General features: G+C 38.2%; 1 protein-coding gene across 4 annotated transcripts in view; it reads right to left on the bottom strand.

The window, feature by feature from the left end:
* Positions 1–1,624: 1,624 nt before the first annotated feature.
* LOC122069359 (E3 ubiquitin-protein ligase SHPRH) overlaps positions 1,625–11,734 on the bottom strand; it is a 53,250-nt gene continuing 43,140 nt past the window's right edge. For all 4 annotated transcript variants that reach the window (XM_042633353.1, XM_042633354.1, XM_042633356.1 and 1 more), the window contains 6 exons: positions 11,351–11,523; positions 9,012–9,228; positions 8,712–8,918; positions 6,025–6,141; positions 4,654–4,899; positions 1,625–2,775 (listed from right to left, as the gene is read on the bottom strand). In XM_042633353.1, the coding sequence (XP_042489287.1) occupies positions 2,479–2,775; positions 4,654–4,899; positions 6,025–6,141; positions 8,712–8,918; positions 9,012–9,228; positions 11,351–11,523 (1,257 nt within the window). In that variant the 3' untranslated portion in view covers positions 1,625–2,478. The remainder of the gene's footprint in view (positions 2,776–4,653; positions 4,900–6,024; positions 6,142–8,711; positions 8,919–9,011; positions 9,229–11,350; positions 11,524–11,734) is intronic.

Raw genomic sequence — 11,734 nt, 5'->3', positions numbered from 1 at the left:
AAAAAAAAAAAAAAAAAAAAAAAAAAAAACATTAGGATGAAGGTGAGAGAATTGGAAAATCACCAATGTTACCATGTTATCAAGAAGATATAACACAAAAAAGAAATATAAGTACGCTGATATCCATCTCATAATAAACTAAATAATGGAGGCAGAACTTAAATACATACTGCTTAACTCAAACACAATGAGACAATGCTAATGAAGTGTGCCAAATCCTCCAAGGTGAGAAAAAGATACAAGTGTTTGTGCCCATCAGTTAATAGGTGTCCAATATGGAACCTACTTTGAAAATTCATAGGCAGATATGAGAGAAGAAGGTATTGGTGTCGTACATGAAGATGGAGATGGTGTACGATGTCTTGTATTCCGTCACACAAGGATTAAAGTATCGGTATCGGTCGCCGTATCGGTCAGCCAAAATTAAGATATGTATCGGAGGGTATCGTATCGTATCGGAGGGTATCGTATCGTATCGGAGATACATTAAGATACGCTAAAGATACACACATAAATGGATAGGAAACATTTTTTTAAACACTTTTGCATAAAGAATTTGTTAAAAAAAGTTATTGATAACATGTATTACGCATAAACACTAAATTGAGGGTATCGTACTAAGAATTCAAGGTCTGTAGTTGTCCCATAAATGTAAAATCCTTGTTCCCAACCTTGATTTCCACTTTAGTTAGAGAGAAATATGGCTGACAGCAACTTTGGAACAAAAACCCTTCAAAAAATCGTTTTTTTCTGAAAAATTACCCATATTGGCCATTATATGACCGTAGCGCCGATACGTATCGATACTCACCGATACGTACTGATATATATATCGATACGTACCGATCGATACATACCGATACGTACCAATACATACCGAAACATACATTTTACCTCAATTTTATATTTTTCATAGAGTCGTATCGAGGCATGTCGTATCGTATCGATGTGTATTAGTGGTGTATTGATGCATATCAGTATGTATTGTAGGATATATATCGATACGAAATGATTTAAAAAATTCAATGTATCGTATCGGTGTGTATCGTATCGGCCGACTAAATTTAAGAAACGTATCGGAGGGTATCGTATCGGTATCGGAGATACTTAAAACCATGCCGTCACAGTTTAATCCATGGAGTACTGGTGCAGGCGCCTCGACAGGCAGGACAGCGGTCCTGCTAGCCGGTTAGCGAGCCGTGGGGTTGCAAGAGGGCAGGAGGCCCCCCTTGCATAGCGGGGGTGTAGGGGGTGCAGCCCTCTGCTGGAATTTTTTATTTGAGGGCAGTTTTGTACTTTCCGGATTAGGGTTTTTCGCTATATATTTGTAGCGAGGGTTTCTTTCTCTGTAATGCAAGCAATACTGAGAGGTGGTAGGATGAGCGTTGTAACCCTATTCTCCATTGATAGTGAAGCAGGATCTCATCTCACCGAGGGCATAGGAAATCTTGCCGAACCTCGTAAATCTGTGTGCATTGCTTGTTCTTATTTTTCCATTATCTTCTGCATTGTTTTAGAGTTGTGTTTTTACAATGGGATGTCAGATGGCAGAAACTAGAAAGTGTCATCGTAGCACAGAAATGCACCACTAGAAATATCAAATCGCTGTCTATAACAACTTTGACTATCTCAATATATGAACAAACCAAAAAGTAGGTGAGAGGGGGACAGAATGAGAGAGAGAGAGAGAGAGAGAGAGAGAGAGAGAGAGAGAGAAGAGAGGGTGAGAGGCGAGGGAGCAGTGGCCGCTGGAGATTTTGTTTTTTTGTTTTTTTTACCCTTTTTTTTTCTCCCTGGGGTGAGAGTCGGTTTCATCCCCCCAAAACTACTTGTTTTATTAGAGTCAAAACCATGGGCCAGTAGTTTGAAACAAAATGACATTGACATAGTTGTTATGGCGCCAAGGTGAGTCAAGTGTCACGGCCATTGGTCTGGTGACTCTGGTCCACACCCCAAAAGATGCACCCATTAGGGGGAAGGTGCCCTTCCCACTTATAAGCCCGAGGCCTTCCACAAGGTAGGTCAATGTGAGATTTGAGGAGTGAGGACCCACATCCTTGCATGGGACCACATTGCATTGCCCTCTCAATCTCAGCACCCCTCCAGAGGGATTGCAGTGCCCCTGGGTTGGCTCTGATACCACGAATCCCGGATCTGTGCCACCCCAAAAGATGCACCTATTATGTAGGTTCCCTTCCACACTCATAAGCCCAAGACTCTCCACAAGGTTTGGTAGATGTGAGATTTTTTTTTTTTTATTTAATTTTTTTCTTTGGGGGTGGGGGGAGTCTGAGGCCATGAGTCCATGACACAAGGCAATGGCCCACCATATTTTGCGAAATTCAAGATACTAAAGCAAGAGCCACATTTTGCACATATTTCATGCAAATCCCTGTCTTCTCCTTATTCCCCCCACTTTATCCCGCTGGATCTGGTATACTTACAGTAACTACTAGCCTTACCAGGCTTCATTGGATGCTAGTTTTTTCCCTCAAGTAAAAGGCCTTTGGATGAAGGTGTAAGAAATGAAGATGTAACTTTAAGGCGGTGATTAGACTTACATTTGCAGCAAGTGACATGCCCACACTGAAATACCATTTTCTGATTGTTGAGCTTTTCTTGACAAACAGGGCAGGCCCCATCATCATCTCCACTCATATGTTCACTTTGTTCAATTGTAGAACACGCAGCAGCTGATGAGTTAGCTGTACCTTGATGCAGTGATGAAGTATCAAGGTTCTCCAACTGTACCTTTTGTTTAGACCGAACTAGTCCCTGGAAAGGTTTTGTTATAGTAAGTACCAGGAACCGAAATTCAACTTAATATACGGCTAAATCCACTCCTAAGACAGAAAAAAACAATGGCTGTGAAGCACGTGTTTTCCCCAAGGTAGATCATAGCATCAAATCTCTATTCTACCAAAACATATAATACCAATCAGCTGATCTGTCACCATATCTAGGATGGAATAAAGGACCTATAACAGAGTGGATCCTAATCCCAGTCCCCTTCCAGTGACCTATATTAATGGTGATGCCTAATTGCCTACAATTGTATAGATTTCCCAAAAGGCCAAAACTACATGCTGTCAAGACCTGGAGACCAGAAATATTTGTTCATTAGATAGATCTCTTGAGACCTCAAAGATGGGAGAAGATAACAAGCATTCAAACAGCACAAAAATCAGAATATGAAGATGGCAATTTAAAAAATTCTAAGATTGGGTGGAAAATGGTTTTGAAATTATAAATTGGTGTGTATGAGATAAAAGGAAGGTGCTGGCTAAGTCACAAGTCAGCAGAACATGGGTCCGGGAGTAGAGATGGATTTTTTTTTTGGGTGTGTGTGGCGTCCGGGGGGTGGGGGGGGGGGGGAAGGTGTTAAAAGTGGGTATTCTAATTGTTTTGGTCCTGGACCCTTACTGGGTCAGATTTTGTATGGTATTTGAAACTCGGTACCCACTTGCCCCACCCCATGGGCATGTGAACCTATAACCTTGTAAAATTAGTGATCCCTATGCATGTTTGTTGGAAGGGCAGGGGGTTTCAGTGAAGGTTTTGCAATATTTTACTAAGGTTGTGTAAATCTGCCCTATTTCAATCCTTAACCAGGTAACACCATGAGGCTATCACAAAACAGTAAGAAACAAAGGCAAACTTTTAATAACAACTAAGACAATACTTTTATGAAAATGATAATAGAAATGCAATGAGGCAGGAAAAAAAAAATTTCAAAAATACCTTGTCCAATCTCCATACTAGCAGTCTGAATAAAATTATAACCGATTAATTACATGGAAATATGGCATCACTGATTGCCACAAAATGACATGGGGAGAACAGTGGAAGACGAGATAATAAAGTAAGGCTCCCTCTAACCCATGAATCTACAGGTAAGGCATGCTTTCCTCCCTCCCATCAGTTCAACATTCAGATATGCGTTCCTTTTTTTTTTTTTCCCTTACGGTGCCAGTTTTCTTGCAAATGCAAAGCCAATACATGTTCCTACACCTCTGCCATGTGGCAGTTCATTAGGTTTCAAATTTTAGTGGACATTCTGTCCATATTTCATTACACAGTCATGGCTTATTTTCAATCCAATCTGATTTCTTCATGTGTGCTTTAAAAATTATTTAAAAAGTCAATGACAGTTGGACAGTATGAAGAACAAAGCTGCTTGAAAAAAAATGGAGGAAAACTACCATTTATGATGGGTTCAAAGGTTGAGATGGATCACCAAATTTTTGTCAAATGACCTATCCAGAGATTCCCCCTCTATCCAACTATTGATTGGATTAAGTTCTGGTCTTCTAGTTTGCGGAAAACATTTTCCTTATTTTTATCGAACAAGTAATACATAATGTATATTAAAAGGAAAAGAAAGGTGGAAAACTAACTTAAAGTGATCTGGAAAGATTTCATAGGAGAGATTGCTATGTTCATTCAACTGGACAATTTCCCATAGAATATCTACTAATGGAACATTCTAATTCATGAATGCTACATATACCTGTAAGCCAATGGCACTCATCCTCAGGATCTATTGGTGGATTCTTAATAAACCACATGAAAACAAAACCTAGTAAAAGTAAATAAAATGAAGTTGCATTATTACTGCATACACAGAAATCGAACAATGGTTCAGGGTTATACCTTCAAATAACGAAGTTGCCCTTTAATACGTGATAATGAGGACAAGTAAATAAACTTTTCATTGGAGAACTCCACGCTAGCTGCAATTAATTCTTCTGAGCATAAAGCATCAATTGATGAAGTGTCGCTCTCAATGTTCCTTAGGCGCAACCGTGAGGTTGCCATTTTTATCTCATCATAAGCACGCAGGACTTGAGCTTGAGCAGTTGCCAAGGACCTTGCCTGGGTATACTCCTTCCTCATATCCTTGACCGAAAGAAAAACAAATCACTGAGATAAGGTTTCTTGCATCCAAGTAGCCTGAACTTGAGAGATAATATATATATATATATATAAAGAGGGAAAAAAAAAAAAAAAGGAAGACAATAGAAAAATGCCAATGAACCAAAAGCCATGAAATGCTATTTAGTCAGAGATCTGGACAAAAACATGTGACAGAGCATAGACATTGTGATTCTTCTCTTGATATCATTCACTTAGGACTTATGCCTCTTCATAAAGTAAACAACCAATACTGTGAAATTATTATCCACCCAGTACAGACAAAGAAAAGTGAGTACTTGGGAACCAGGATTTTCAAAACCTGTAAGATAGCAAACCAACCTAATGGGAATGATTTTGAAGGACATAAAGGAAAAAAGATGAAATCTATGCAACCAGAAGCAGTGGAATTGGTTTTACCAGGAAACTCCTGCAACCAACTCTCAAACACATTAATGTGTCACGACCAAAGCCAAATTTCTGAACAAAGAAGTCCATATCTGTACCTGAAGTTGAGGCAGAAACCTCACTTTTAGAGGATCTCATACTTAATTGAAAGGATAGCAACAAGAGTATCAGCTGCTGCTTTGGGAAAACCAGTTTTAAGTCTGCTAAGAATATGTGGGTTTGCATGGAGATGGCTTTTCTGATAACAGACCAAGGACATCTTCTTTTATAAGTTCATGCACACGAAAGGGGTAACTGTCCAGGAGCTATACAACAGTGCCAATAATCTAAATATCCACGAGGATTAGGAAATCCGATGAACAGAAGGGGACTGAATTCTGGACCTCCTCCACCTCCCTGAGGGGGAATCTAGGTACCAGAAGATTAGTTACGTAAGAAAGCTTCAGTTACTAATAAAAAAGAAAAAAGGTCAAAGCCTATAACCCCCACTTAGCAATTAGAAATATCCTACTTTTATACAATGCCATATTCAAGGCAAGACAATCTGTTCTTCTGGTTTGTAAATAGTCAAGGAAAAGAATGCTTTCTATGATGCCAATTAAGGAAAAGGAACTACATGCACCTCATGTTAGTAAAATGCAGTAACAGATTTGTATGTAAAACAAAGGTAATGCAATAAAGAGGACATCTAGAAGGCAATACCTCAACAAGACGTAGTTGCTTTGAAGCAGCTGACATCCCCCCTCTTCTTAACTGAGCTTTGGAATAACTTCTGATAACCCTAAGGACAACCTCCAATTCACATGGAGATCTTGAAACCTGATACAGAATATATAAAATATTACCAAGCGGAGAAATGCTGCAGTAGATTGATTGCTATCACAGAACCCTGCTTTGACAACCAATTAAGAGAAACTAATATCCACAGGACTTTAAGAATGATATTCTGCATAAAATCCAAACGAAGTATGGGAAGTAAGTGCATTCCAACACCTGAACACATTGAAACTGTATGAACCTTTCTACCAAAAAAAGACATAGATGAACCCAGCAAAGGCTGGGAATCCGTTGTGTACTTATTTTATTATAAGATTAGTTGATTGTAATATCATGCAAAATCTGATTTATGTTATTATACTGTTAATTAAGAGCAATATAGTCTGAGATCCACAATTAAGCAAGAATTAATAGCAAATTCAGTGAGCTCAATCCAAACCCTACTGATCCAACCTGATTTTTGGTTGGGCAGATGCCACAATCTTTGCCTTTTCAAGCTTTATGTGTTTAAGTATTTGACAGAAAAACATAAAAGGAACATAGCTCTGGCAAAGATGCCTTGCGTTAAATGAGGGAGGTCTTGTATTCATCTCTTAGAGACCTTTCTTTGATGCAACATGATACATTTGCCCAAACACAACCTGATCTGACCAACCTGACTCAACCGGGCCTGAGTTTCACCCCTGACAAGGGGTAGAGCATTCATGACATTGTAAATTGTTTTAAATGATGTATCATTTTTTTGATAGGTTGAAATGATGTATCTTAGACACGGAAAACAGAAGCAAAGGTGCAATAAGAACATTTTATTGCACAGGAAACTCTCTCTCTCTAAACATCTTATTAAATAAGAAAAGAAACAGAGTAACTAGAAGGAACCTCAAGAGGCTATAAGAATAGTGGCAAAGGAACACTCGCCCCTATAATACTAGTTGTACTACTCCCACACACATCAATTCTCAACTACAGGGGCATTTATTGACACATCCTGCCAATTTTACACAAACATGCCAATCTCCTTGCAGTTTTGGGTTGAGGGAAATCTGACACAAGAAATCTGACATGACTTAATTAACCAATGGTTATGTTTAGTTTCAGGATGTATAACTGACGCAACCCATTTGACCTTCTGACTTTCTCTGGAGAATAAATTAACAACTGGTATCATACAGATCCTCTTGAACATTAAAAGGTGTATGACTTGGTGATTGATAAATGCTTTCTGGGCTAGAGGATATGAGTTAACATCTTATCATTGGCATATTGTAAAGTGTTTTTAACTCCAGTAACCTGAACAAGTCTATAACATCAATCTGGCACGAGACAGCATGACCCATTGACATAAAACTAATACAGTCCAACATGACCCACTGACACGATTAAGCATGCAGGCTGACATAACACAACCTGTCTAGTAACAGGCTCTTTAGATTGGATCCATTGACACAATTGGTAAATGCCTTTTGTTCAGGTTGAGGCAACTTCATCAAAAGTGACACAACCTAAGGTGACTGAAAGGAGAGAATGGCACTACTAAAAACTCACTACTACTGTTTCCCTGGGATTTGGCAGCATTAATAACACCTTCAAAACATAGGACATCACCAATCACTAATTGTTGGTAGTGAAATTTATGCAAAAGGATTATCACAAGATTCTTCAGAAGATCAACAAAGCCAGGTTAACTTGGCATGGGAGACCTCTCTGGTGCATCCAGAAAAGGGTAACTCCCTGTCTCATAATATGATGGGTGTCAGAATGCTAGTCATACTGATACACAATATGTAGCAATACGTTATGTAGAAATTAGGATTAAATCAATAACTCCTAAACTTAATGGGCAATGAGTGCACGAAGTTCTACAAGGTGACCTAAATTTCCTCTCCAAATGTCTAACAGAGAACACTTCTTTAGAAAGCAGAATTTGACCTCTGATCTCAAGTCATGTCCAAGAGAGTCAAAACACTTATTGTTATCTCAAGAACCTACATGCAGATTCTAGAATATGAATCTGAGTTGAACTGTACAGGATTGATATGCTCAAAACAATCTCGCTTTCAAAACCAGAATTCAATTATGAAATTCCAAAACGTTTGAGGGACTTCCAAATTCCACAAAATTTAAGGGAGTTGTTACCACTTGATGTTCAGGACAACAAATGGCAATCCCAATCAAAAAGAAGAATTGTAAAACTTCTTTAAAATCTTCCATAACTCAAGATATACAACCAGCTAAGGTATTTCAATTGAAACAAGCATTACAAACCTTCACCATTCTAGATGTTACAAAATTGTAACAGGTGAGAGAACTAACCACCATAATACCAGTCCAAACAAATCAGATTAGGGTGATTGATCTTACTGCACTAGATACCCACAGGTTTCAAGTTGGAACCTGATCAAGTGCCAGAAAAAACAAGTCCAATCAAACCCCAACTGATTTAGCACTAATGAAGTTTAGGATACCATATTCATCCAAAAGAAAAAAAGTTTATGATACCGTTGATGAGCTGCTTTTGAATAGCCAACAGGTGCTTTAGGGTCCTCACATGGTAGATGAGCATTAACTTAAAAAGAAAAGAAAAAAGGAAGCAGGTGTGCCAAGGAACTCACTACTACTTTTTCCCTGACAACCCTCTTCTTTTTATTTTCTTCATCCCCAACTGTGGATGATACTGAATCCTTACTGCGATGAGACAAGGCTTTATAGAAACGATTCAGTTCAGATCTCCTCTTTTGCAAGTCTAGTGCCTCTTCAGCAGATGCAAGCAGCCCTCCATCATCCCCTTTTGAAAGACGAAAGAGCCTGGCTCCGTAGCCCTGGAGAAAGAGTAGTTGAACTAATGTGAACAATATTATTAAAATATCCCAGTTAATGGCCAAATATTATAGTTATGAAACAAGATAAGTAACCTGAAATAGCTCATCTAGTTCACAGAGCACACATATAGGACCATCATCGTTATCTTGACAGTTCGGACAGTATCTCATACGTTCAATATCCTCATCTCTTGGGTTATCCATCGTATGGTCAATTTCAAGGAGTCGTTCCATTAACTTTTGTCTCGAAGTTTCCAATGACTCAAGACCAGACTGGATTAAGTATTTTAATCCACTTATGCTTCGAAACCTGGATTACATGCAATATGTCAAAATAAATACATGCTCAGGCAAAACCAAATTACATTAAAAGTTAAAACTTAGTTAGAGTCAAGTTTGATTAAAGAGGGTCCCATGCAGTTTTCATTCATAATTGTCACAGCGTCATGGCGACCAAGGAGGTGGAGGGGTGGCTAATCGATTTAGTGATGAATCGCTCGCTATGGCAACGGCAATCAAATCGCCCATGTGTTATTTTTTATTTCCCTTATTTTCTAAAGTTATTTAGTATGTTATAATATATACCCTATGACATAAAAAATAAACATTAAGCAACATCAAGTCATCAAAAATCAACATAGTCACACTTACGTCAAGTCATCAAAAATCAACTTGACTTATTGACATTTAGAGAAATGCTTTTGTTCTATAACACAAAACTAGCTTTCCAACAAGTTTAAGACTACTTAAATCTGAGTTGTTATGACAAAGTTATGTTCCGATTTAACTTATTTTAAAGTGCACGAATGCTATTAAATAGCTTGAATGGACTAGTTTTATGGACATCAAAACAAAAGATTATTTTCCCAGACTTTCGGTTTTTAACAATGTTTTATCATGATGAAATTTATAAAATTTTCAGAATTGAGAAAAAACCCTAGCATATTTAAAAGTTGAAAATCGCCCTACAGCAAAAAATCCATTTTTTGTTCTTGGACTGGGGGTTGACTTTTTATCCTTTTGGAATTTGATTTTTAAACTATTTTTATTGAATTCAAATGGGGGGTAATAACTTAAGTAAATGAAATAACAAATATAAAAACATGTACTAAATAGTATTTGGCATAAGTGCCAAAACATAAGGCAACATACAGTGCAATAAGGCGATAGTCGCCTAGGCCCCAGGCAAACGCTGGGATGCCAAGGTGGCACCTTCATTCCAAACATACTTCGAAGTTCATGTTTCTCCCCCCCCCCCCCTCTGAAGCAGTTCCTTATCCTTTATGGTGTGTGAGATTTTCATTACCACGCTGCCATGAGAATAGCACCAAGAACTTCGACAGGCCCATGCCATACAAGCCAAGGCATGGTGGAGGAACATATCCAGAGAGGAAAAAATTATTTAACTTGGAAAATTTTCAAATGTTCCAATGGTTGCGAAATGATAATCCACCAGCTCTGTAGTTAGTATATTTCTGTTGGCCAGCGACCAAGTATCATTACTGGTATCACATGTTTTAAATATTTTCCTTCAAGAAGCTGAATTCTGCTGATGTTGATATCTATCTGGTCCACAAATATTACAGGCATGAAATTTCTTGTTTTCTACAAAGTCATAAAATTCCCAGTCCAATTTCACAGATCATTCAGAAGTGGCATACTTCTTTCTCTCCAGTAGCAACAGTAAGTATATGATTAAGGAATCCTATAATGATGACAGTTAGCTGACCATTAGATACAAGCAAAAATTCTTAATGTTAGCTGGGGGACTGAAAGGGGGGGAAAAGAACTTGGAGATTATTATACATCACATCATCGAGCAAGTATTCAGCCAACTTTTTTAGTGGATAGCTTCCATCCCCGATTCGAGGTTGAAAAACAAGGCTGATGATTTTGGTAAAGTGAAGTCTTTTGAGACATGCCGTAATTGATTTGATTGAGCCCTCAGAATATTCATTTTGTTGGTTTTCTATTCACCTATCCAGAAATTAGTAGCATTTCCATAGGACTGTTAAAAGATGCATGTATTGATGTCCACAGATTTCCATTTCATCACATGCATGCCCAGTGATCACTGCAAAAGACCCACATTAGTTCCACGAGAATCATCCCTTAAGCAATCCATTTCAATTACCGAATGAACTATTGAAAGGATAGGGTGCATGAACTTGTGAATTTCTTCACTTGCTAGTAAAAGAAAGAGCTTATCAATGTAAAAAATATATAGCTATATAGATTCAATAAAACCCAAGTTGCGACCTGGTGGTCAAGCAGTCGAAACAGCCTCTCGATATTCTAGGGGTAAGGCTCCATAGTTCTCACCCCCCCGGGCCTCGCACATGCGGGAGCCTCGTGCACCAGGTACGCCTTTTTTTCTTTTTTACATTCAATATAACCCAAGTACTGTGTAAAAGTAAACAACTATAACAAACCTTGAAGCAATTCTTGAGGACTTGGAGTTGGAGGCATTTAAAGTCCTAGAGACAGCTTCACCAACTTTTCTAATCAACTCATTCGAGGAGTCATTGTTCTGCTCAACATGGTGAAGAACTTCTAACCACCAATTTGTATTCTGATTTTTTCTGTCACTAAATGCATTACAGACCTTCAAAAATACAAAACCAAATATAGACATTAAATGAAGAGTCAAATATAAAAATTATCTCGTGATGATACATAAGGGGCAAGGTAGAAATATATCTCAATTATTGCAGGAAAGTGTAAGAAACCATGTGACTGTGCAAAGAAACACAAGAGTCATATTGAAACTCAAAAGAGCAAGTTCTACTCAACTGTCTATAAAGTTGTAATTTCTA

Source organism: Macadamia integrifolia, unplaced genomic scaffold, assembly GCF_013358625.1.
Source record: "Macadamia integrifolia cultivar HAES 741 unplaced genomic scaffold, SCU_Mint_v3 scaffold595, whole genome shotgun sequence".
NCBI lineage: Eukaryota > Viridiplantae > Streptophyta > Magnoliopsida > Proteales > Proteaceae > Macadamia > Macadamia integrifolia.
Note: the sequence above shows the minus strand (reverse complement) of the source record. Positions and strands in the feature narration are given on the sequence as shown.